A 24,282-nucleotide genomic window follows, 5' to 3' on the forward strand; every position below is an offset into this window, starting at 1 on the left:
TATAGGGGGGATATGATTTTTACTGAGAAATATTTGTTGTGTTTTAGGGGACAGTATTTGTTCAAAAACAAACCTCCTGATGGAAGTGCACCTCCCAACTCTTTTTATAGAGCACTTTATCCTAAAATTATACAAGACATTGAGGTAAGAATCTATGTATATTTGGGTATTTGCCAAATACTAGAGAATCATCAACATTCTTCAGTAACAGCATTGTTACAGCAAACCCATTAGGGTTTATTGATGTGGGTTAAAAATCAATTTCTTTACAAGTGAATAGGGTAGGTAAAATATAGTAAATAGCCAGGCAAAAAATGTAAAGCTTTTGAAAATTGTTTATTGATAGATAAATAGTTCAGAGAGAGAATATGATAATAGCAGTGGAAATGTTTAAAAGTTGCACTTATAAACCATTATTCAAATATCTTCTGAATTGAGTCTCTGTGGAAGTTCACTGGTAGAAATGCCACCTCAAATGTAAGATGAGCACTGAGTAGCTAACCTCATGTGGTTCATAGCTTCCCCTCTGTTGGCGAACAGTCTCTCTCCAGAAGGTTTATTATTTAGTCGAACAAGTTATATACAGGAGAGTTCTAGGAAATAAATCTTTAATTACTTTGCAAATGAAAAAGTGTTTTACAACGTTAAATAGAAGCTTTTCTAAAAAATGCCGTAAGTTCTGCATATCCAGTAAAACACTGAGCATCTAGTCCTTTCCTAATTACTACTTCTTTACCATTCCTTCTTCTCAGACAATAGAATCTAATTGGAGATGTGGAAGACATAGCTTACAGAGAATCCACTGCCGAAGTGAAACAAGCAAAGGAGTTTACTGTTTACAGTATGATGATCAGAAGATAGTAAGCGGCCTTCGAGACAACACAATCAAGGTGAGGTCTCTTCAGTTATGGGGAGGTAGCTGAAGGGGTAAGGATGACCACAGTGTAAAGCAACCCAAAGCATAAACTCTAAACGATATTTCCAGAAAGTGAAAGTTTTAGATTATTTCCAGTCCAAAAGCCAAAATCATTTCCTTAAGGGAAAAATGCCTGCTTCTCCCCAGAAACTCATACATATGGATAGTGCTAGGGTTAAATTCTCCTTGAAGTGCACTGAATGGGCTGTTACTCTTTTGGGCCCTCACATAATTATAGGCCAACCCTGTTCCTGAATGAAAAGGGTCAAGTCTGCATTATACTGAAGCCACATATGTAGAAGTGCTTAGCTCTACCTGCAGGAAAGAGTGCATTCCACACTACTCTGGGCTTTGATTGTTTGGGGGAATCAAATATATAATAGAGCCTGCAAGTCTCTGCACCACCCCATTATCATGGTGATCAAAAGGATCTTGTTTGCCATCCTAGATCTGGGATAAAAGCACATTGGAATGCAAGCGGATTCTCACAGGCCACACAGGTTCTGTCTTGTGTCTCCAGTATGATGAGAGGGTGATCATAACTGGGTCGTCGGATTCCACGGTCAGGTAGAAACTTTCAGATGATCTTTTGAACTCTTGAGATATCAGATTCACTCTGTTCTGCCTTAGATAGTGATTTTGTTTGTATCTGCATGAACACAATTATGAAACTTCATAACCAAAGAAGAATAAGCAATCAGCTCCCCCCATCACTGTGTCAGTCTAGAACTGGAAGACTTGATTTAGGAATGGTTACGGTAAGTTTACATTTTTGTACATTTAAGAAACTACATATTATGTTTTTGTTTGGGGGAATCATGTAGTATAGAAACTTGGTAAACTTTGCACTTTTTACAAAAACCACCTCACAGGGGAATGACATGAATGGAATGAAGCCTTCCTTTCAGGTGGTTATAACTGTAGTACAGGCATGCATTATCTCCTTTAAACTGTGTACAGGTGAGCAATACTCTCTCTTGCCAGCCCCTCCCCTGCTGTCCCTGCAGTTTTTAATTGCAAGCTTCACTCTGGGAGGGGCCTTCAATTTCCAGAGGCGTTAGTGATTTGATGACACAGCCATTATGCTGCTGGAGTCCAGTGTAGCTTGAGTTCTGGGTACCAGCAGAACTGCTGGAAACCTCTGTTAGTAATTTTGCCTTGAGCTAAAGGATTTAGCAAACATAATGCATCAAAAGTAACTTTAAAAAAATAGGGAGAAAAAAAGCAGTTAACGGCATTGTTAGATTCTCTGAAGTTAAATGTTTACCATTCCAAATTATCCTCTGTGAATAGAAAGGGCTATTCGCATTTTCTTGTCTTTTGACTTAAAGGCATAGCAAATTCAGTTCATAGAGTTATCAGCATTTAACATTTATTGGTGCTTGTGGAGTGCCTTAAGGAAGTTTAAAGATTGTAGAGGCTAACATCATTTATTGAACAAGGGAAAAAATGATTTTCAAAGAGAGAGGGTTAAATTGGAAAAAAAATAAAATGTATTGTAAAAAAACAAAGTAAGTATACAAAATGAGTGATCAAAGTAAAATACACCTTCACAAAAATTTCTCAAGCTATCTAAGGGTCCTGCACTCTGCTGTGAAGCCCATATTTATATTGGGGTGGCTGGTCTTGATCCCTACACTCATTCAGAGCACAGAAATGGGGCCTTATGTTTAGAGTCTAGGTAATTTTACGCCTTGATCTGTGTGGTGAAAACTAAGGCCCAAGGCCATCAAGCTCAAATCCACAGTACTAAGTCAGTCTATTACAGAAGATTCTTGGCCTGTGTCAGTTCTAGGACCCGAGGGCTATTTGTGGGACCACCAACGCTGCAGTTATTAGCAAAATTCCCACCAGTTTAAAATGTATCAGATTAAATGTCAGAAGGTTTATGATAATCTTGAAGTTTGGGAACAATTTGCTGGTGATGGTTGCTGCACCCTCATTTCAGCACCCTGCAGCTAGCCCAGATTTCAAGTTGTGTGTCTTAAGGATTGCATACTGGCAGTATCCCATCCCCTTCCTCTTCCCGCTTTCCCAGTCCAGTCCTCTAACTATCACTTCCCCATGGTCCATTAGTACACTTCACCTCAGCTCAACTTCAGAGCTACAAAAGGAGAGTAAGGTATACCATTAACTGGGAGAAATAGGGTGGGAGTGGTGGGCAGTGAGGTAATCCAGTACTTAAAATAGATTGTAGCATGAATTTCACCACAATCTCAGATAACCGTAATATTTTTGTTCCAGGGTGTGGGATGTAAATACAGGTGAAATGCTGAACACATTGATTCACCATTGTGAAGCAGTTCTGCACTTGCGTTTCAATAATGGCATGATGGTGACCTGCTCCAAAGACCGTTCCATTGCAGTATGGGATATGGCCTCCCCAACTGACATCACCCTCCGCAGGGTACTTGTCGGACACCGAGCTGCAGTCAATGTTGTAGACTTTGATGATAAGTACATCGTTTCTGCATCTGGGGATAGGACTATAAAGGTAATGAGGCATTTTTCAGTAAGTCCCCACCTTAGAGTAGGGGAGTTCATATGGATATCTTCTCAAGGACAATTTTATATTTAACCCTCACTGTAGAATACTTAATATTTATTTAAATCAGATACTAGTTTATGTAATGAATCAGATAGATCATGTGACAATTTGGGTTAGGTTTTTATTCCTGTAAATAATGGTGAGTATGAAAAAGGCAGGGGTAATTTTAGGTTCAAGATTTGTCTACAAGGCGAGATTGACCCCATAAGAGTACATCAACCTGAGGATTTCTCATATGATAGCAACCAGCTACAAATTAGCCCTATATTACTGTGAATTAAACTTGTCATCTGGGATTTGACTTGGATTGGTTTAAGACATTGAATTTCCCCTGCTAGTTCAGTCCCATTTTCTGCTTCCCTAAAACTGCAGTTGCCATAGATTTTACTAATAAAAGCACCAAATCAACTGCCAAATGCCATTTCTGTTTCAGGTGTGGAACACAAGTACTTGTGAATTTGTACGGACCTTAAATGGACACAAACGCGGAATTGCCTGTTTGCAGTACAGAGACAGGCTGGTCGTGAGTGGCTCATCTGACAACACAATCAGGTGAGCAGCAGGTGCCCTTGCCCAGAAGGGATCGCTATTATCCTGCCGTTTATTGTTTGTGCACAGACCAAAGGAATTGTCAACTGTGTTCTGTTTATAATAAAACATTTTTCAGTTTTCTGTGGCTTCTTACAGGTTAAAAGTTTGCCCCAAGCAGAGAGACGGCACAGCAAAGCCTTTTGTTGATGTGTTTCCTTCCTGTAATAGTTTTATCACCAGATAGACCTATTTAAAAGGAACTTCTTGAATGAGGAAGTGAGCAAGAGAAATAAAAATGGAGGTTGAAGGCCCTTCTCTAAATTTCTCCTGTCTGCAGTTGATAAGTGCTAATAAACAGCTAAAGGGCTTTTCTCTTTGCCAGTGTTTTTAAAAAAAGAAAATAGATTTGTTCCCCTACTAGAAGTTGTACAATTTTGGGTTTTTTAGCATTACATAATGGGCCAGGGACCTACCAGTCTTCGAAATTATGAACAACTTATGAAGAATCCTCAAATTGAAGTACTTTTCGGTGTTTTCCCTTCATGAAAATGAATGACACACATATGCATAGAATTTGAAAGATTTATCAACCCTCTCCTCTCCTTCAAAGAAGTGCTAAGGGAATGAAAAAGCCATTGAAAAAACGACAGACAGACATTGTTATATCTAAGGAAATTAGCATTCCTAGAAATCATGTGGATTGGTCAGAAGGCATACATAATTTAAATTGGTATATAAAAATTTTTGAGAACTTACTTTGCATTTCTATTATATGAGAAAAACTGTCCTGAACAGTGGGGTGAAAGCTGAGGGTGTCCTCAGTGATAGAGGTACACATATTTTGTGAGAGCAGGATGTCACCGTTCCTGTATCTCATTGTTATTTAATTGTGGTTTCCAGAAATATTATGTTTCTTGGCTTGGCCCTTTCCTTCTTAGGCAACTGTGTACATTAAATTCATCTTTTATATTCCTTGGTGACCCTGATTATAGGTTTATATGAAGCTTGATGCTTTAAAAATATTTACAACATATTTGAACTTAAATCGTACATTTTTCTGCTTCTATGGCAGAAAGTAAATAAATTACACTGAAAGTAATATATTTGTATATGAGTGTTGATTGGTTTTTATATTTTGGATATTTTAAAAGACATACGATGTATGTTGTTATAACATTCCAAGCTTAGAAAAGAATGCATGGAAATTCACTCCACTCAATGTTCTCTTTCAGATTATGGGACATAGAATGTGGTGCATGCTTACGAGTGTTAGAAGGCCATGAGGAATTGGTGCGCTGTATTCGATTTGATAACAAGAGGATAGTCAGTGGAGCCTATGATGGGTGAGCGTGCTGACAGGGTTTTTAAAAGTTCTCTTAATCCCCCCTGCCTTAGAATGTTAAACATAGCCTTTTCTTGTCTCCAAAAGATTATAGATATCACAGAAAGAATCTGATACAGTATTCTTGTGTCTAATCCATATATTCACATCTCCTTTGTTCACTCTTTTCCAAATAATCTTCGCAGTCATTTAATTATACTTGTTTGCTCATGATTTTCATTAGTATTTTGGATTTTTTTTCATATATTTATTTTGCCCTATAAAGCAGAGAACTGGATAAACCCTAGTATATCAGGATATGGATATAAAATAGTGACTTGTTAATAAAATTGAAATGTTGGAGGATAGTATCTTTGGAGGGGGCTTAGTATACTGCTGGCATTTCAGTCACAGTGCATTAAATAATCTTTACTTTCCTTCAGTCTACTTTCCAGTGGTTACAGACTCCGTTCATGTTGTGGATGGATCCCACATCCAGCGACGCTAATGAGCACATAGTATATTCTTACAAGAGAGAACTCATTTATGAAATGCTCTCTGTCATTTCTTCTCATCAGGGTGCCTGATGTGGAGGACAGGAAGGCCACAGTTCAAATATTGGCAGCTTTTTAAAAATATCAGAAACTAACTTACAACTTTATCTTAGTTTACGAGCTGGCTATACTTGATTCATTAAGACGACTCAAGCAGCAGTAAGTGTTAACAGACCCATTTCCTCTGCTTTGAGTCAGCCGTCACTGTCAGACCCTTGGGAAGTTGTTGGGGGTATGACTACATGTTTCAGCTAAGTCCAAGGCTGTATTTTTCTTACTGCCCTGGTTTTGATCTGTACCCTTTTCTTGGGTTTTGTCTGTTACTTACCTTGAGGATACAGGACATAAAATTGATTCATAGAAGGGCTAAACTTTTCTTATTTAAATATTGCTTATATCAACTCAGAGTCTTACATGGACCCCAGTCCTCTGATATGTGTGACCTGGGCCACTGTCAGAATTGACCAGAAAAAAAATGCCTCAGAGTTATAGGTTTCTAGGTCTAAGTGATCTCATCTACTATTAAGAGTTCTAATATATAAGAACGCCTTTTGGCCCCAAAGTATGGTGTGACTTCACTGTTCACTCTCTTCAGTTTGTTTAAAGCTAACCTATTTCTTGTTTTTAGGTTAATCACATACATTTTCCCCTTTTAAGACTTAATAACCTCTACCCAAGAATGAATGCATGAACTGAGTCTCCAAATCAAAAACGTTTTTATATATCCTGTGAGCTGCATTTATCGTATCAACTATCTTCACCATATATATTTATTGCCATGACTTCTTGCTATTTTTCTTGTGTCCCTTTAATTTTGCTCTTTATTAAGATTTTGGTCCCCTTTTTGATCTTTAGAAAAATTAAAGTGTGGGATCTTGTAGCTGCCTTGGACCCTCGTGCACCTGCAGGAACTCTTTGTCTACGGACCCTTGTGGTAAGAGCCTTATTGTTTAGAGGGGTTTGAGGAGCAGGAAGGAGAAGAAATTAACATAGATGTGCTGTGGAATACAGATCTGGATTTGATAGTTAGAACCTCACAAAGTCTACTACTAAGTGGAAAGGCAACCAGTACTTGACAATAAAATATGTTTATATAGCTGCCTTTCATCCAAAAGTGCTTTAGAGACTGTGTATGGAGAAGAATGTGGCAGCTGTTCAACAGCTGCACAGCAACTCTACACAACAGTTTAGTACAGGAAGTGAATAAGAATTCTGTATCCACTAGAAACAGTAGGGGGTACTTGGGGAGAGAGAACATAATGACTCAAATTGGAACCTGTCCAGAATCTGAGGACCTGCACACCTGTGCCTGCAAAAAGTGCCACGGGAGGCTGCATGAACCCCCTGATCCGCCCCTGAGTTCACTTCCCATTTAAGGAATGATGCCTCCAGCAATTTGAATCCTGTCTCTTTTATTCTCTTACACCCCCTGGCCCAAACATCTTGACATTTGGAGAAAGACATGACTTAGAAGGAAGAATGTCACCTCGAAAGCACCAAGTTCTTTTTCGTGGTGTTAGCCAAAGGCCCAGATCAGAAAATGGCCCCAAGGTTTGAAAGCTGCTTCCATGACAGAAAGAGTAGGTGGGGTATCATGGAGGACAGAATCTTCTGCACAACTCAGGAAAAGATGAGAGCAAGGATTTGAAGCCCATCCTGAATCCTGCCTCTCAGCACTTTAGGCAGCCTCTGCTCTGGAAAAGAGAGTGATACTTTTGTCTTCCTTGTTGAATGTAAAGCTCATTCTTTTAGCACTAGACCTGTTTTACCTGCATGATTCACATACAGTTTTTTTTACTGTAGACGTTCATTTGATTTTTGAACTATAATTTACATACAGGAAAATTTGTTCCTTTTTTTCGTGTACTTCTATATATTTTGCATAGAAATTTGCAGTTTTGTAAACCCCATACTCAAGAACAGTTTCATCACCTTAAAAATGATACCCCTTCATATTAATCCTCTCTCCTCAACCCCTAGCTACTATCCCTGTAGTTTTGCTGTCTTATAAGTGTCATATAAAATTATATTAATGTAGCTTTTGAAAAGAATTTTATTTATATTTAATCGTGGCTGTGCTGGGTCTTCACTGCTGTGTGGGCTTTTTCTCTAGTTGCAGCGAGTGGGCTGCTCTCCACTTGCGGTGCTCAGGCTTCTCATTGCTGTGGATTCTCTTGTTGTGGAGCATGGACTCTAGGCACATGGGCTTCAGTAGTTGCTGTGCGTAGGCTCAGTAGTTGCGGATCCCAGGCCCTAGAGCACAGACTCAGTAGTTGCAGCACACAGGCTTAGGAGCTCCACAGCGGGTAGGATCTCCTAGACCAGGGATCAAACCCATGTCTCCTACATTGGCAGGCGGAGTCTTTCCTGCTGAGCTACCAGGGAAGCCCATATTTATGTAGCTTTTTGCATTTTTCTTTTGTGTCACTTCTTTTGAGATTGATTCACATTGTTGCATGTGTTAATACTTTGTTCCTTTTTATTGCTGAGTGGTATTCCCTTGTGTAGATGAACCAATTTCTTTCTTCATTTACCAGTTTAAGGACATTTTTGGAATGTTTTCAGTCTTTGTGATACTGAAAACATCCCAATAGAGGCTTTTGTGTGAACGTTTTTTTCTTTCATTTCTCTTGGGTAAATACCTAGAAGTATGATTTCTGAATATACATTGAAATTTAAAAGGAACTACCAAGCTATTTCCCAAAGTAGCACTTGGGGAAACCATTTCACATTTCCACTAACAATGTGTCAATGTCCTATTTTTCCACATCCCTGACAGGACTTGGTTTTGTCAGTTTTTAAAAACATTACAGCTACTTGGGTGGGTATGTAGTTTTAATTTGACTTTCTGTGATAGCTAATGGTATGAGAACATCTTTTCCTGTGCTTATCTTCTTTTGAAGTGTTTTCAAATCTCATCCTCATTATATTGAGTTGTCTAAGTTTTTTTAAATAGATTAGTTGTGATATAATTGACATACAATAACATGGACATATTTAAAGTAAAATGCAACTTAATAAATTTTGACATATATACAAACAGTGACATCATGCCAACCAAAGAGTGACTATATCCTCATGCCCACAATTACATAGTAATCCCTCCTTCCCTTAACAACACTGAATCTTCTTCTAAATAAAGACCACTTATTTAGGCCTTTTTAAATTTCTCAGCAACGTTTTATAGCTTTCAATGTAAAGGTTTTATATGTCTTTTGTCATATTTATCCATAAGTATTTCTTATTTTTAATGCTATTATAAATTATATTTAAGATTTTTCATTTCTGGATTGTTCATTGCAAGATATATAGATACACTTCTTCTTTTCCAATCTGCATACTTCTCATTTTTCTTTTTTTTGTTGTTGTTGTATTGACCATCAGTACAGTGCTCAAAACAGTTAGTAAGAATGGATATCCTTATCTTTGGGAAAAGGTATTTGGTCTTTTACCATTTTATATAGATATATGTTAGCTAGGATTAGGAGATTCCTTCCAGTTCCTAGAATACAGAGCTTTTATTAGGAGTGAATAGGGTTTAGTTGGGAGAAGGCAATGGCAACCCACTCCAGTACTCTTGCCTGGAAAATCCCATGGACAGAGGAGCCTGGTAGGCTGCAATCCATGGGGTTGTGAAGAGTCGAACACGACTGAGCGACTTCACTTTTCACACTCATGCATTGGAGAAGGAAATGGCAACCCAGTCCAGTGTTCTTGCCTGGAGAATCCCAGGGATGGCGGAGCCTGGTGGGCTGCCGTCTATGGGGTCGCACAGAGTCAGACACGACAGAAGCGACTTAGCAGCAGCAGCAGCAGGGTTTAGTTAAATGCTCTTATGTGCATCTGTCAAGTTGGTCAGTGTGGTTTTCACCTGTATTCTGTTAATTGTTATGTTTTTGAATATATTGAGTTTTGAATATTAAACTTTGTATCACTACAGATCCCATAGACATTAAAAGGATTATAATAAAGGAATGCTATGAACAATTCTGTGCCTTCCAAACTGATAATCCAGATGAAATGGACCAATCCCTTGAAAGATACAATATTCCACAACTTAGGAAGAAATAATCATTCTGGATAGACCTAGCCTTATTAAAGAAATAGAATAAATAATAACTGTCCAAAACAGAAAGCACCAAGCCCATATGGGCTCACTGATGAATTCTACCAAATGTTTAAGGAAGAAATTATACCAATGCTCTATCCTTTCCTCCAAAAGATAAAAGCAGTGTGAATATTTCCTACCTAATTATGTGAGGCTGGCATTACCCTAATCCTGAAACCAAACAAAGAAAACTACAGATATGTCTACCAATATGTCTTATGAACACAGATGATCATGTATCTCATGAGCTTATTTACATCTTGTAAAGAATGTAAAATAGTGCAGCCTCCATGGAAAACAGTATGTATGCTTAGTCGCTCAGCTGTGTCCGACTCTTTGTGAACCCATGGACTATATAGCCCACCAGGCTCCTTTGTCCATGGGCTTTTCCAGGCAGGAACACTGGAGTGGGTAGCCATTCCCTTCTCCAGGGGATCTTCCCAACCCAGGGGTCGAACCTGGGTCTCTTGCATTGCAGGCAGATTCTTTACCATTTGAGCCACCAGGGAAGCCCAGTTCCTCTGTGTGTGTGTGTGTGTGTGTGTGTGTGTATGTACACAGAGAGAGAGAGAGAGAGAATAGAATAGAATATTATCCAGCCTTAAAAGAAAGGAAATGCTGTCATACGCTACAACATAGATGAAACTTGACATTATTCTAAGTGAAACAGGTTTATACCTGCTTCTTAGAGCCAGTTGTTAGATTTTCATGAATTCTGCAAGCTGGTTGAACTCAAGATAGCTAGCTTGAAATTAGCTAGGATAGAAATTTTTAGACTGTAAAATGTGGAAATGCTTTTACAAATTGGGGATAGTTAATTGATAAATACATACCAACACAGTACTGCTTATTGCTCATCAGCCCTTGGCCTATGATTGTAATAGAATCCTAGAGATACAGAGAAGAGGATGAAGCCTGAGAGGTACTGAGGAATGTTCTCATTGAGGCTAAAGTCTAGGAGAGTTAGCAATGAGAAACTTGTGTACTGTTTGACATGTGTCAGCTCCAGTGAATATTACTTTGACTGTATATGAAATCAGCTACCCAATATTTGACTTTTATATCCTGCCTTTAATCCAGATTAAGATTTTTATTTGTATTCTTGAAATGGTCAAGAAGACTATCAGCTTTAGCCTTTCTATAGACTCCTTTTGACATGTTGCTGAATTTGTGTTTTTTTTTTTTTATTTTGAATAGTTCAAAAGTTCTGTTTCTGCTTCTTTAGGAGCATTCTGGAAGAGTTTTCCGACTCCAGTTTGATGAATTCCAGATTGTCAGTAGTTCACATGATGACACAATCCTCATCTGGGACTTCCTAAATGATCCAGCTGCCCAAGCTGAGCCCCCCCGCTCCCCTTCTCGAACATACACCTATATCTCCAGATAAATACTCATACACTGACCTCAGACTCGCCCAGGTATGAAAAAGAATTGTGTACATAGCACTGAGGGTAAGCAGTGGAACACTGGCTGTAAGGTATTGTGAGTTCATGGAGCCTTCTCATGCCCTTTCTAATTCCAAGTCCTATAATACAGAAACTGACACCACGAGACAGGGCTGGGCTGCACACCGGATGCTGCCCTTGATTGAGGTAACCAGCTTCGGTCCTTAGATAATTCTTGAGCTAGACCTCGATGATCCAAGTGTAGTAGAACTAATATTCCTGCCTCAGTCACCTAGTCGCATTGTTAAGGAAATAAAATGAGATTTAAATCAGTTTCAAAACTAAGAGTATTGACCCCAAAGCCTATGGCTTTGTAATTCCCAGATTACTCTAGTACCTACAGTGGAGACCCTTTAACCCAAGTAGATAATCTGATGTTGGAAAGAAAAGAATCCCTTGGCAAAATAGCACACAAGGCTGCCTTCTCATAGCTCTTGTCAGTGTCATTTGATTATAAAAGGTGGCTTTTCTCCATCCCCCTTATCTGCATTCCCTGCCCCCTCCAACTGTTTTTTGACCTTGGAAGTAGCTCTGGAGTTGGTGAGAATTCCGATATTCTCCCACTCAAGTCTCTGTCCTGTCTCTGGGGCAGAAGAAGATCCTAATGTTCATCTTAACCTATATCCCTGGGACACTCAGATCATACCTGATGGTCCTGAGCAGGTCAGATATAGGTCATCACTGGTTTGGGAAAACTGTACTAGCTACTGGGAAATATTGCCATTATTGTGATTTCTCATTTCCTATACTTGCCTCTGTTCTTGTGGCAGAAGCACACATTCAGTACACTCTTATGCATATCTTTCTGCAGTGGTTCTTCTGAACAGAGTGTTTTAAGCCTTGCTTCATTCAGTACTCACTTCTCTCACAGAGGATGTGGCCGCTTTCTCAGCCAAGGCACAGAGGCTAGCCATGTGCCCTTGGGCAAACAGCTTCCCCTAGCCTTAGTTTCCTTGAGAATTGTAATACCTACCACGCAGAGCTGTTGTGAGAATCAAATGTTATGCGTAGAAACCTTAGTGCTTAGCACAGTGCCTAGCACATAACAGATTCTCAATAAAAAAGTAACCATTAATTAGTAGCAATATTGAAATTGTCATATAGGTATCCCTTCCTTTTGCCAAAATATTATCCTCCTCAGATTTCAGTGGCATTTTGGCTCTTGATTGTTTACATTTCCTCCTTTGTCTCACTCCTGAAACTTAGACATCCCCTAAGAGTCTGTCTCAGGCTTTTCTTCCTTACCTGAGTTCCTTTCTTTGGCTCCCTTATCTCTCCCCAAAGCTTCAGCTCTCATCTCCAATTTGTATGTGTAGTCCCAACCTCTGCCTTAATCTCTAGGCCACATTTCCAGTCACTACCTACACACCTGTCCTTGACGGTACCAGGGGCGCTTCTGGGGCACACATCTAACACTCAAGCTCTCTCCTCATCTACACTACCAGTGCCCTCCAGCCAAGCAGCCAGAGAGCTTCACCCTTCTCCCCCACTTTTTTTTTTTAGTGGCATACTGCATTCATGGCCACTAAGGCCGGAACCTCAGAGCTGTCCTCACCTGCTCTACCATTATAGGAAGCAGGTGGAAGCTCAGTGCTACACCCACCATAGTCACTGTTAGTCTCTAAACATGAGTCACTCTGCATGAGCACTTAGAGTCCTGAGCCTGTCAGTGAGCCCTGCTGAGCCCCCAGACAGGCCTTGTAGCCTTTGACAGAAACTCCTGTGTGGCATGGACAGAGAGCAGGTATTAGGAAGGACCTCTGAGCCTTTCTCCCAGTTGACAGCTAGTTTAATATTATTTTCCTCTTAGAGAAAGTGAGAAATTCAGGAAAAGGGACTAATGACTCTGTGCTCTGTTTCCACACAGGACTCATTAAAGTTGCGGTATTTAACATATCTGCCAATACCAGGATGAGCAACAACAGTAACAATCAAACCACCACCCACTTTCCCCGGACTAGCTGAGGAGCGGGGCTTTAAGACTCCTATTGGGACACAGTTGGTCTGCAGTCGACCCGGGATGGTCTACTCAGCACAGCTGACTTCTTCCGTGCTGCTATCAGAAGATGTCTTTTATCTTTTGTGAATGATTGGAACTTTTAAACCTCACCTCCCCTCCTTCTTTCCCCTCAGCACCTGTTTTTTCCTCATTTGGTTCCAGACAAAGATGACTTATAAATATATTTAGTGTTTTGCCAGAATCTCTCTTGCTTTGCTGTTAAGCAGAAGAACTAGTTTCCCTGTGTAGCCAACTGGGAGAGAGCCACTTCTAGGGGACGGGAGATGCAGCTTCAAGCCAGACAGCACCCAGTGTCTCCCTGTAAACTGCAGGCATGCCCAGCACCCAGCAGGACCTGCCCCAGCCCCACTGTGCTTAGGAGGAGGCAACTGTCCGTGTAGGCTCTGGGGCAAGAAAGAAAGGAAACAAGAATATACACCCTGGAAGATCTGGGCCTCTTTCCTTCCATCTCTTTCTCTGTTTCTGTCCCTCTTGCTCCCTGCTGTCCCACTCGCCTTCAACATGTTTCTCTGCTCCACCTGAGAAGAAAAAGTATGAAGAAAGTATCCTCAGTTATCATGAGGCAAATGAGGAAATGCAATACTTAGAAGAGTTAAAATGCTCTTCAGTCAAAATTTCAAACCCAGGTTTTGGCCACAAGTGACCCTTTGTGGCAGCAATGGATTCTCAAACATGGGACTCATCATATTTGCAACTCTTCTCTCTTCCCCTTGTTACACACCCCACCCCCACCCCCGGAAGGGAGGTGGCAGAAATTTCCTGGGCTCCATCAATGGCCACATCTTTTCTGGACTCAGCAGTCTCCTGGATTCCATGTAGAGTGTGGAAAGGAGTTGCTGATTGCATTTCCTCTCATTAACAATTAGATGTGTAATAAAAAGCATTGTACTTCATCTTAAATCACTGCTAAGGCTCAGCCTACAGAAAGAACTGAAATGGCCGGAGCCAGTTGCTCGGTACTTTCTGCATAATGCTTCGCATCTCTGATTTCTCTATCAGGGCCTGCGAGTACCCAAAGCACCTGTCTCTTTGCCAAGACCATGATCAGACTAGCTTACCAGGTGGTCAGGACTAAAAGGTGATGATGTCTTTTTCACTTAGGCCAGTAAATATCGTCCCTCAAAAATCAAGCTAATCATCTCAGCCTTGCACTGCAGAACTTTCCTTCTGCTTTTCCAAACCTGGTATATATAAAAGGCAAAGCTGCCAGAGAGAGAGAATCAGGGTGAAGTTTGGCATACAGGGTTTATTAATGGTGCAGAAACTGCCTTCTCTTTACTTTTCTTCCTCCTCCTGGCCTTATTTTACTCTCCACTCTCCCCAGCCAATAAAATTTCTCTGGCAGTTGGTGAGCAACATAAACAAATGAATTTCAGCAAGGGCCAAGGCTGACCGGTAGGAGCTTCAGGTGATGGCATGTGTGCCCCCAATCCGGGAGCTCAGGGAGTACTATCCATGTGTGCCCCACTTGTTTCCAGGTCAGGAGTGGGCCTGCACCAGCCATTTCATCGGACACAGACACACCCATCAACAGCCGCAAGGCCCAAGGCAGTCTCAAGGGTCCCTTGGAAGCTGAGTTGACAGGCCCATTGTTTCCATTACTAATCAACGCAGTTAAGTAATAGAAAAGCCTCTTATAACCAGCTGCTGTAAAATTTCAGTGGGAGCCTGTAGCAGGTGACCTTTAGACAGGCCACTTTAGTTCAGCAAGGGAGGCGGGGAGAGAGAAAGCCATCCTCACTCTTCCCTCTGCTTTGCCAGAAGGAATCCTCTTTCCAAAATGTGCCCAGACTGAATGTTTTTGCATAGTGAGAGGCAGACTGTGCATATGCATTTTCCCTTTCCCGCTTTATGAGTGCTTTTAAGCTTTTAGTAACAGGTTATAGAGAGAAAATATTTTCCAATGTAATGATATGTCATTGCCAGGGAAATATTTTCTGAGTATAATTCCCTTACCAACTACCCACATGCTAGAGAAATGTCTTCTATTTAGCCACTATCAGGGTTCCTTGTCTATTGTCTTGACTATTAATGGATTTTGATTGATTAAGGATTTTCTATAGATGAGGCAGAGGGCTGACCACCCTGAAAAACACCCAGGTCAGGCACTAAAGAGGCAGTGGATTTTGACCTGTTTCAAAATATTGTCCAGTAGCCATAACTTTACCAGCCCTTCTCTTATATGCTGCTATTCAGAAGTGGAACTGTGGAATAGTCATTGGTGCCCAGGGTTTTGCTCGCCCATCTAGGTTCAGTGTAAGGTATGTTGTTTCTAAGACCATTTTGGGAGCTTGTCCAGTACATCATAAATGTGATCAAGAGTGGACCCTGCAGTCTGGAGCCATGAGCTCCATCAAGGATATTCTGCAAGTTGTCCTCTGCTGCTGTTGGAAATGGGAATGAAGTTAAGTGGTCTGAAAAACTTGCGTTAGTCACATTTCTCAGCTCTGGGGGTCATTTACCAGTTCATTGTAGAAGAAATAATCAGGTAAGTAGAAGTTCATTTCCAGAGAAGGTAAATCCCACTTACCATCTCTGCATGATTTCAGTGGGAATTGATTATCACTAATCCCCAGCTGGGCTAGAATAAATGTAAAGTTTGACCTTTTTAAAAAGGAAAGAGAAACAAAGTCTTAACACCACCAAAGAAATGGTAGAAAAGGAAGTGAAGGTGTCTCTGGGCTCTTCCCCATTGTAGATTAGTCTCTTCTCACTAAAATTCCAGTGTGGGCCTGCCAGCAACATTTCATAAAGATAGAGGAATCGTGTTCAGAAGCAGGCGAGAGCATGTGCATGCCCCTGCACCGGTTGCTCTGTGGGCACTTGTGAGTTCTCTGTTCATACTGGGGCTTCTTGGACAAAACCAGCATGCCTTGCTACATGTGTGTATTTCCATTGCTGAGAACATCCTTTGACTTCCCTATGTGCAGTTTGAAAGTTGACATGAATTGTGAATGGGAGGCCTTTTACACTTGTCTCTTGGCAAAATTCTTTCCAATGACTCTTCACCAGAAATTTCAGAGACAGACTCTGGAATTCTACTGACAAGTAATAAAGTCTGGCCCTCATAACTTGTTTTGGGGAAGGATCCTGGGACCCCTGAATCATTCTGTTTTCTGCTTGAGTAAGAAAAATCCTTTTTATTTTTCTTTTGTAAAACCAAAAGTTGAAGAGAAGAAAATATGCACTCTTTCCCATTTCCTGGTACCCACTGGTTTGAACAGCTGTGGTTACTTAGCACTTGGTTATATGTGGAAAGTCAGGGCTTTGGGTGGAGTGGCCGGGGAGATATTAGAATATTAATAACTAGGGCAACGTTTTCTTCCCTAGAGTTATAGACTTTTGTATTGTTGACCTTCTTGGCATCCTACATGGTGAAACCTTCCTGCCTAGAATAGTTCAGGCCAGAGAGGCTAGGCTGCAAACTTGGTTCTGGAGGAATCCAAGGTTCTTCCAGGTATAAAAGGGGATGTTTAGATGCCCACCACCTGTCTGATGATCAGGTTTGCCATATGACTTTAATCCACATTTCTGATCTCCTCCTCCATTTCTCTGAGTTCAACAGACTGCCCACGATCTGGAGAACATGAAAAGGTGCCCTTGCTTTTCTTTGCTTTCCTCTCTTCCCTTCTAGAGTAACCCTCACTTCTATCAAGTGTACCCGAACCTGCAGGCTGAGTTCATCTCCCCAGACTTCATACACACAGCTGATCGCTGACAGACCACAAGCCCCTTACATTATCCACAGACTCAACATAATCTGTGCCAAAAAGACAGCCGTCTCTTAGTAGAATAAAGCTAAGTTTCGCTTCTTGTTATTTTTACCTGTAGTTCATTTGTGACTTTAGAATCCTTGAAATTGAGGAGAGAAACCAAAAAAGTGTGATTATGGCTACCTGATTTCAGGTGGAACTTAATGCATTGATATCCAGAAACCCCTTCTGTTGGAAATTGAGTACCCATGATCTAAAGTTTCCTGGAGGTGGATGACATCTGCCAACATCTCTCCAGCCCACCCTTAGCTTCCGATTGGTTCTGTGGTTGTGTGGGTGTTCAAAGGTCAGTGCAGTAAACAGCATTATGAAGCATCACCTCCCCTCTGTCCCTTTCCCTTTCTTGGACATTGATGGGGGAAAAAAAAGGTTAGATCTCTGGGTACCAAGGACACTAACACTTTCCCAAATCAGTGATCACTCAAGCCCAATGCAGACTGTTCTGAGGGATGTTCACTTGACTCCAGCTGTGGGGCAGGCCTGGCAACAAGTGGGAGCCTCCCTGAGAGCTTTTGCTCAGCCTTTGTTCTCTAGACTCTTCAGTACCGACTGCTTTGACTTTTGTGATTATGTTATGGTGATGTGTAGTCAATGTACTGATATGTTCACAACCTAGAATCATGATAATATAGTGTGTTTTTTTTTTAACTGTTCAGAAAAAAAAAGGTAACTTAATTACAAATATAAGATTAAAGTGAATTTTCTGGGTGTCTTGTCTCTTTACCCCAACATCAAAAGGACAATGACTTTTTCAATATAGAAATTGAGGGAGTAAACAGAGACCTTTTAAAGAAAATCTGACATGAAAAAACAACATTGAGAGGAGTCAGGGCCAAATGGTATAAGTAAATGTGGGGACCCAGGCATACAATTAAGTGTTCCATGTTGAATTAAAGCCAAGGTGATGTCTAATTTGGGAGCTGGTCACCATAGTGGCCTACCAACCTGAGCCCAGAGCTTAAGTTTTCTTCTGCCTCATCAGGTGAAAAAAACTTGGGTTTCCCCTGCATCTCATTTGATCGATTTTGAGATGGCAGAGCTCACATTTGGGAGCAATTTCCAGAGAGATTCCAACAAGCTATAAAAACTGGGTTTGACTGGGGAAACACCCTTCTTCCCTTCTTGAATCAAACCTAGGGGAGTGGGTACCAGGTTGCAACTAGACCCCTCACCTTGTCCCTTCTGGTGTCGTAAGCAAGAACTTTGGCAAAGTTAACCCATCCTTGTTTTGTATCTATGGGCTTTTAGTGGTGATCCTGCCTGCCTGAGCCAGGCTCCCTGGCTTGCGGTCCCTGGATTGACAACTGCGGTCATTACAGCCTTCTTGGGCTGTTAGATGACAGGACCGTGGTGCCGAACTATTCCCTGCTAGAACAGGAGCATGTCAGAGCATCAGGTGCACCGTGACGTTGTGCAGATGAGGGATGTGAGGAACAAGAAAAGGAGCTCTCCACACTGCCGAGACCACACTGGGGTCTCCTCCCTGAGGGTGAAGAGAGACGAGGAGGAGTCAGCAGAGACCACTGGGGCCACTGGCATTGGCTCAGTGGTCGCTTGTAGGCTGGACGTCTGAGCCCAGAATTGGGCAGAGGCTGGGCCTCGAGGGTTATGGGTCTCACCTTGAAAGCCAAGTCAGATCATTCCCCACAGGAAGACATGTCTAGGGCTCACCTTGGAAGACACCCTGAAATCAGTTTCCTAAAGCAGTGCTGGGCCTGGACTCCCTCTCCCCTTCAAAACCTAAAGCTCTGCCACCATCAGCAATGACTAGGGAGGAGACCTCTCTTCATCCTGATTGGCTCTTGCCAATTAAGAGCATTTTATTAGTCTGCTAATTAAAGGTACTTTGTTAGCAGCAGGAGAGGCCGGGTGGGTGCCTGGTGAGACGAAGCAGAAGCCAGGAGAAATCGTTTTTCCTCCCCCCCACGGAAGCAGAGCCTCTCAGGGAACCCTCTCAGTCCCCCAACCTCTCCCGCTGCGCCTACCACACCCTTTGCTTTCAATTAGTGACTCTGAGGGGAGTGAGGTCATTACCAAGCCCAGGTGGAGAGCCCTCCCCTGCCTCAGGCCAAATGAGGCCTTGGGTAGGGGAGGCTGTCCCAGTCCCCGTGTGCCTGCGTACCTCCTTTGGTGCTTTGGAGCCAGGGCCCAAGAAAGGAGAAGCCCGCAGATTGTGTTTGTTCTCCCCACTGAGGAGTGGCCCGTGGGTCCCCATCACTCAAGACTACTGCTAACTTGGTCACATGGTGTGACTCTCTATGCCCTCTTCCTCACCAAAGTCTCAGCAGGTGGCTAGGAAATGTGACCTTCCTATCACTTTGCAAGTGCTGAGCCCACTTAGACCCAGAGTGGGTCCAGGAAAAGGGGCTGAGGATTTTTCTAGCCCAGCCATGCAGACCCTGAGACTCCTCTGGTCTGGGACACTTAACCCTGCCTGGCCCAGCTCAATGCCAGGAAAGTCTTCCTCTAGTAAAGAAGGAGGGCCTGGCTATGACTTAGCACCTAGGGCCTGGTATGCAGGGTCAGAGTTACCCCCTAGCCAGGACCTTCCCTGTCCCATCTTGCTGCCCTCCTCACCCCCTCACTTAACTGCAGAATTAGCACGAGCCTCAGCTGGGAGGGCAGATTTATGGCTGGGCCTGCCTCCTTCCATTTAACCCTAGGCCGGCCCGGGCTTCAGACACTAAATTAGATTTTTGACAATTAGAGAGACTAATGGGCACATAGCCATCCCCAGAGCCAGATATCCAGCAAGGCCATCCTTTAATATCCACCACTGGCCAGCCAGCCCCTCCCTGGCCACCCTCCTCTCTCCCCTGTTGGGTGTTTCTCTCCCATGCCCAGCATCTCTTTGCCCAGGCTCTAAATGCACTTCAGAGGTTTCTCTGGTTCATTCTCCCTGCATTTCTTACCCTCTCCTTCCCACCCCTCCACGAGTACCAGCTCAGCTCTGGGGCTCTGCCTCTCTTCACCCTCCACTCACATTTCCTCTGCCTTCCCAAGGGCCCATCCCTCTGCAACCTTTCTGTTGGCCCCTAGCAGACCACAAGCCCCTTGAGGGCAGGGGTTTGTGTCCTACCTGTATCCAGCATGCCTAGCAACCAGGGTGCGTAATGTTCATCATTTTTGGGGCCCATCTCCCTGCCTCCTCCATCTGAGTCCCTGAGTCTCTAAGGCGTGCCCATGCTGCCCTCCTGGCTACAAGCCCAGCCCTGGCTCTGGCCTGGGTCGTCTTCAGCGTGGGCTGAGTCCTCTTTCCTTGCAGCACCTCAGCTCTGGCCAGTCTTGGGCTGGGTGGGTAATGAGATTGCAGTAAGTGGTGCTGAGGGTGGAGGGGAGCTGCTCACATTCACTCAGGCAGACTCATAGCTCTGTCAGGCTGATTGGTCCTGAGTGGAGGCACAAACGGCCCCCCATGGACACACTGAGATTGGTTATAAAATTACAAGCATTTGTTCTGCTGTCAGTAGCCTTCCCTCCCTCCCCTCTGCCTGCCTGCCTTGCTCCCCACCACCCCTCACCCAGCCCTCTCTCCCCTGGGGTCATCCCATACACCCTGAGGGACCACCAGAGGCCACCATGGCAGATGAAGCCAAGAGGCTAAGGCCACCAAGCTCCCCATCCAGGCTGGCCTTCTTGCCTTGGCCCTGGGATTATCACAGCTCAGGCTGGCCTCAGAGTGACCTGACTGTGCTCAGGGTTTCCTAGTCTCTGAAGGTAAGTGGAGGTGGGGGCCCCTGGCAAACAGTCCTTGGAATCCAGATGCTCAGATCTCAAGTAGAGGAAGATGTCCCAAGCTCAGGCCTTCCTGAACAACCAGAGCCCACAACCTTTGAGGGGGTCCAGGAGAGGGGTGGGGGTGGCTGGGAGCCTTTCCTGCTGAAGGCAGGAGCAGCAGAAGCCAGGGTGGTGGGAAGGGTCCATCTCTCTTCCCTTCATGTGGTCGGTCCCCTGCCATATACCCTAATCCCCAGGTAAAGACAAACCAGCGCTCAGGACAACCCCAATCCCTGGAGCCTGAGCCAGGCCTAAAAGCCCATATGCCCACCAGACGCCTGCTATGGTTACCCTCTGCAGAATTCTGGCCCTTGTACTCACCCTCTATGGCCAAAGGTCAGTCAGTCCTTCTGACCTTCACAGGAGCCTGGTTACTCCCAAAGCAATTGTGTCATGAAACCTTGCCTTGTGCTCTGGTGATGCAGTCACAGAGATACCTACTCTGTACTGGCCCTGCTCCCCCGCCTGACAGACACAACAGCCTGTCCCTCTTACTCTGGCCTCCCTGCCTCCTTCCCACCCTGTTTCCTGCAGCAAAGCCTCGGGCCCTGACCCTTTCCTGCCCCCACAGCCCCAGCCTCAGTCCCTGTCTGTCACCGTCCTGCTGGGAGGCACCAAGGCGCCCTGTGACCGGGTGCTGGGTTCCCCAGCTCAGAGTGGGAACTTTAGGGAGCATCATCTCCTCACTGATGCCTACAAGGTGCCTTCCTGCCATCCATCATTCATTCTCAGCCCAGAATGTATTTGCTGTAATTACATCTTTAATTAGGGTGATGATGGCTCATTGTTCACCAACAATGATGGATCAGATCCTCCTGCTTGCCTTCCTCCCTCTGTCCAGCACCCTCCAGGTCAGCTCTCCCCCAGTGCTGGGGCCGAGAAAGATGCACAAGAACCTGCCCTCTCCTAGGGACCACCAGATGTCTCCTTGGTCCAAAGTGGCGGGGTTGGGTGGGGTGGTGCAGGCCAATATTGCCCGCATACACGCATGCCACCATCACCACCCCAAGCTGGGCCCTGAGCTACACACTCCTCATCCAAGGAGCTGACAAGCACAGAAAATCTCACAACTCTTAAGTGTAAGATGTCTGAGTGGGCGGCCCTAACTCCAAGCTCCCGGTGCATTAACCAGGGTCTCTGGCAAGATCTCCACTCCCATACACTTGCACCCACTCAGGCTGCAGGCCCAGGTTCATGTGGTGGCTGTTCCGTGACTGTTCAGGGAATGAACAGATCGATCAGTGAAGGGAGATGTGCTCTGAGAGGGTAGGGCTCAGAGCTCCTTGTTGGAGGCCATGGGCTGGTGGGAGTCCTTGGTGAGCAGAGGGGCCAGCATGGAAAGTGAAGGCCCTGGACCCTCCAGGAAGCCTTATGGGTAAGACCCTCATGTGGGTTCAAATCCCAGCTTGGCACCTCCTGACTGACTGTATGACACGGGGTGAGTCTCCTCACTTAAGACTCAATTTCCTCATTTATAGAACAGATATAAGAGTGGTACCTACCTCGTGTGATGGCTGCGGATTCCCAGAGACACTGCATGTAAAGTGAAGAGCCTAGGATAAGGTGGTGGCAGCTGCAGGGAAAGTCAGGGGCTCAGCAGCTGAGGGGAACCCCTCTTTACTGCAGCAGGGTAATGGCACCGGGAGCTGGGAGGTTGCCTCCATCTTGGTTTGAGGAAGGCCTTGCCCATTCCAGGCACTGTTGGACACAATGGCGGGGGTGGGCAGGGCTGAGACGAGGCTGGTGTAAGATTAGGTGCCCAGTAGTTTCACAGGACATGCATACTGATAGAAACTGGCTGACCTCTTTTCAGAGCCTGATAGCCAGAGAGGCTGAGACTGCAGGCCCAGCAGGGCTTAACCTGTACCTAATCTTTAAGGGAACTGCGCTTCAGGAACGTGGAAATGGGAGATAGCTAGGGTGGGACCTCTATCCCTTCAACCTTTCAGCTCTAAAATTCTTGATCCCCCGTTGGGGCCCTGTCATCTCCCACAGAGCTTCCCCACTTCCAAGGGTCACCTCTGCATTCCCTCTTCCCCAGTGACCCTCTCCACCCTGCCGGGCCCACCTTTCCCAGGGTGACTCTAAGGCCCAGGCTGGAAGGATGAGCCATATGTACCTAGTGTTAAGTATGCGCAACATTACATATGTATATTGGAGAGTAAATAACCCCAAAAAGCGCCTTGTAAATAGACTCCAAGTTTATCCTTTATTAATGAGGCACCGAGTGCCCTGCTGTTTTAGAGCAGCGAGACTTTCATAATATCAAAACCTAAATTACACTTGCGTCTCTCATCCCAGGGATGAGCATCTTTTGGCTCCAATTGCAGAGTGAGTAAGCAGGGATCCCTCCCTGCCTGCCTGGGATTTGTTGGCACCTTTCTTCGATTGGAGGGAGGGAGAGAGGATGTACACACGCGTGCCTGCACATGCACACACACACACACGCACACACACACACACACACACCAAGTTCCCTAGAGAGCTTTGTGTCTAAGGCCTCAGGGTCCAGTGTGTGAAGGCAACCTGGGATGCTGGCTTTTCATTTCATGTACAGAGTTTATAAGATCAAGGGGTTATCCCAGGCTCTGGGGCATGGAAGTGGGGTGGATCACTATACAAGCTCTGTGACCAAGCTACTCCCTATCTTTTAGCTTCAGTTTCCCCATCTGCAAATGGGGATGATAATAGCTTCCTCCTAGGCTCGTTGTGAGGACTCAGTTAATGGGTCACAAGTGGGGTCTGGTGTAGAGCAAGTCCTTGATAAGTGTGAGCTGTGATGATGATGAAAATGACAGTCCCCTCTTTGGAATGGGACACCAGTGTCTTCAACTCCTAGAACACACCACATATGGGGTCACAGAGTTTCTTATCTTGGCACCAAGGTCCTGCACTGACCAGGACCCGTCTCACCCTTACACGTGTGAGACCTGACCTTCCAAAGGCCCCCAATCCTGAGCTCAGCTGGGACAAGGAGCCTGGACCCTCTTGTTGCCCCCCATTTCTGAAGTCCAAGGCTCTTCATGGACCCCTTGGGGACTGTGCCTACCCCACCCTAGTCCTAGACCAAATGGACTAGCTGGGCAGGTGGGCAGGAGGGTGCTGTGTGGACAGGATTTACAGCCTGGCCGGCCAAGCTCCTGGTGCTCTGGTGGGCGTCATGTCAAATCTGTCCCATTATATGGACAGTTGAGTTTAATAGTCATTGTGTGCTCGCTCAGAGCCCAGCAAACATCGCGGGGCGACACCCCCTCCACGCAAGCCGCCCGCTCCCCAGCCACACGGCCCA

At 44.3% G+C, this 24,282-nt stretch overlaps 1 protein-coding gene across 14 annotated transcripts in view; it reads left to right on the top strand.

The window, feature by feature from the left end:
- Positions 1 to 17,915, top strand: part of BTRC (beta-transducin repeat containing E3 ubiquitin protein ligase) — a 182,163-nt gene extending 164,248 nt beyond the window's left edge. For all 14 annotated transcript variants that reach the window (XM_069566931.1, XM_069566933.1, XM_069566934.1 and 11 more), the window contains 9 exons: positions 48 to 144; positions 753 to 890; positions 1,365 to 1,483; positions 3,161 to 3,410; positions 3,898 to 4,016; positions 5,228 to 5,338; positions 6,726 to 6,804; positions 11,204 to 11,396; positions 13,291 to 17,915. In XM_069566931.1, the coding sequence (XP_069423032.1) occupies positions 48 to 144; positions 753 to 890; positions 1,365 to 1,483; positions 3,161 to 3,410; positions 3,898 to 4,016; positions 5,228 to 5,338; positions 6,726 to 6,804; positions 11,204 to 11,365 (1,075 nt within the window). In that variant the 3' untranslated portion in view covers positions 11,366 to 11,396; positions 13,291 to 17,915. The remainder of the gene's footprint in view (positions 1 to 47; positions 145 to 752; positions 891 to 1,364; positions 1,484 to 3,160; positions 3,411 to 3,897; positions 4,017 to 5,227; positions 5,339 to 6,725; positions 6,805 to 11,203; positions 11,397 to 13,290) is intronic.
- The last annotated feature ends 6,367 nt before the right edge of the window (positions 17,916 to 24,282 follow it).

Source organism: Ovis canadensis, chromosome 22, assembly GCF_042477335.2.
Source record: "Ovis canadensis isolate MfBH-ARS-UI-01 breed Bighorn chromosome 22, ARS-UI_OviCan_v2, whole genome shotgun sequence".
NCBI lineage: Eukaryota > Metazoa > Chordata > Mammalia > Artiodactyla > Bovidae > Ovis > Ovis canadensis.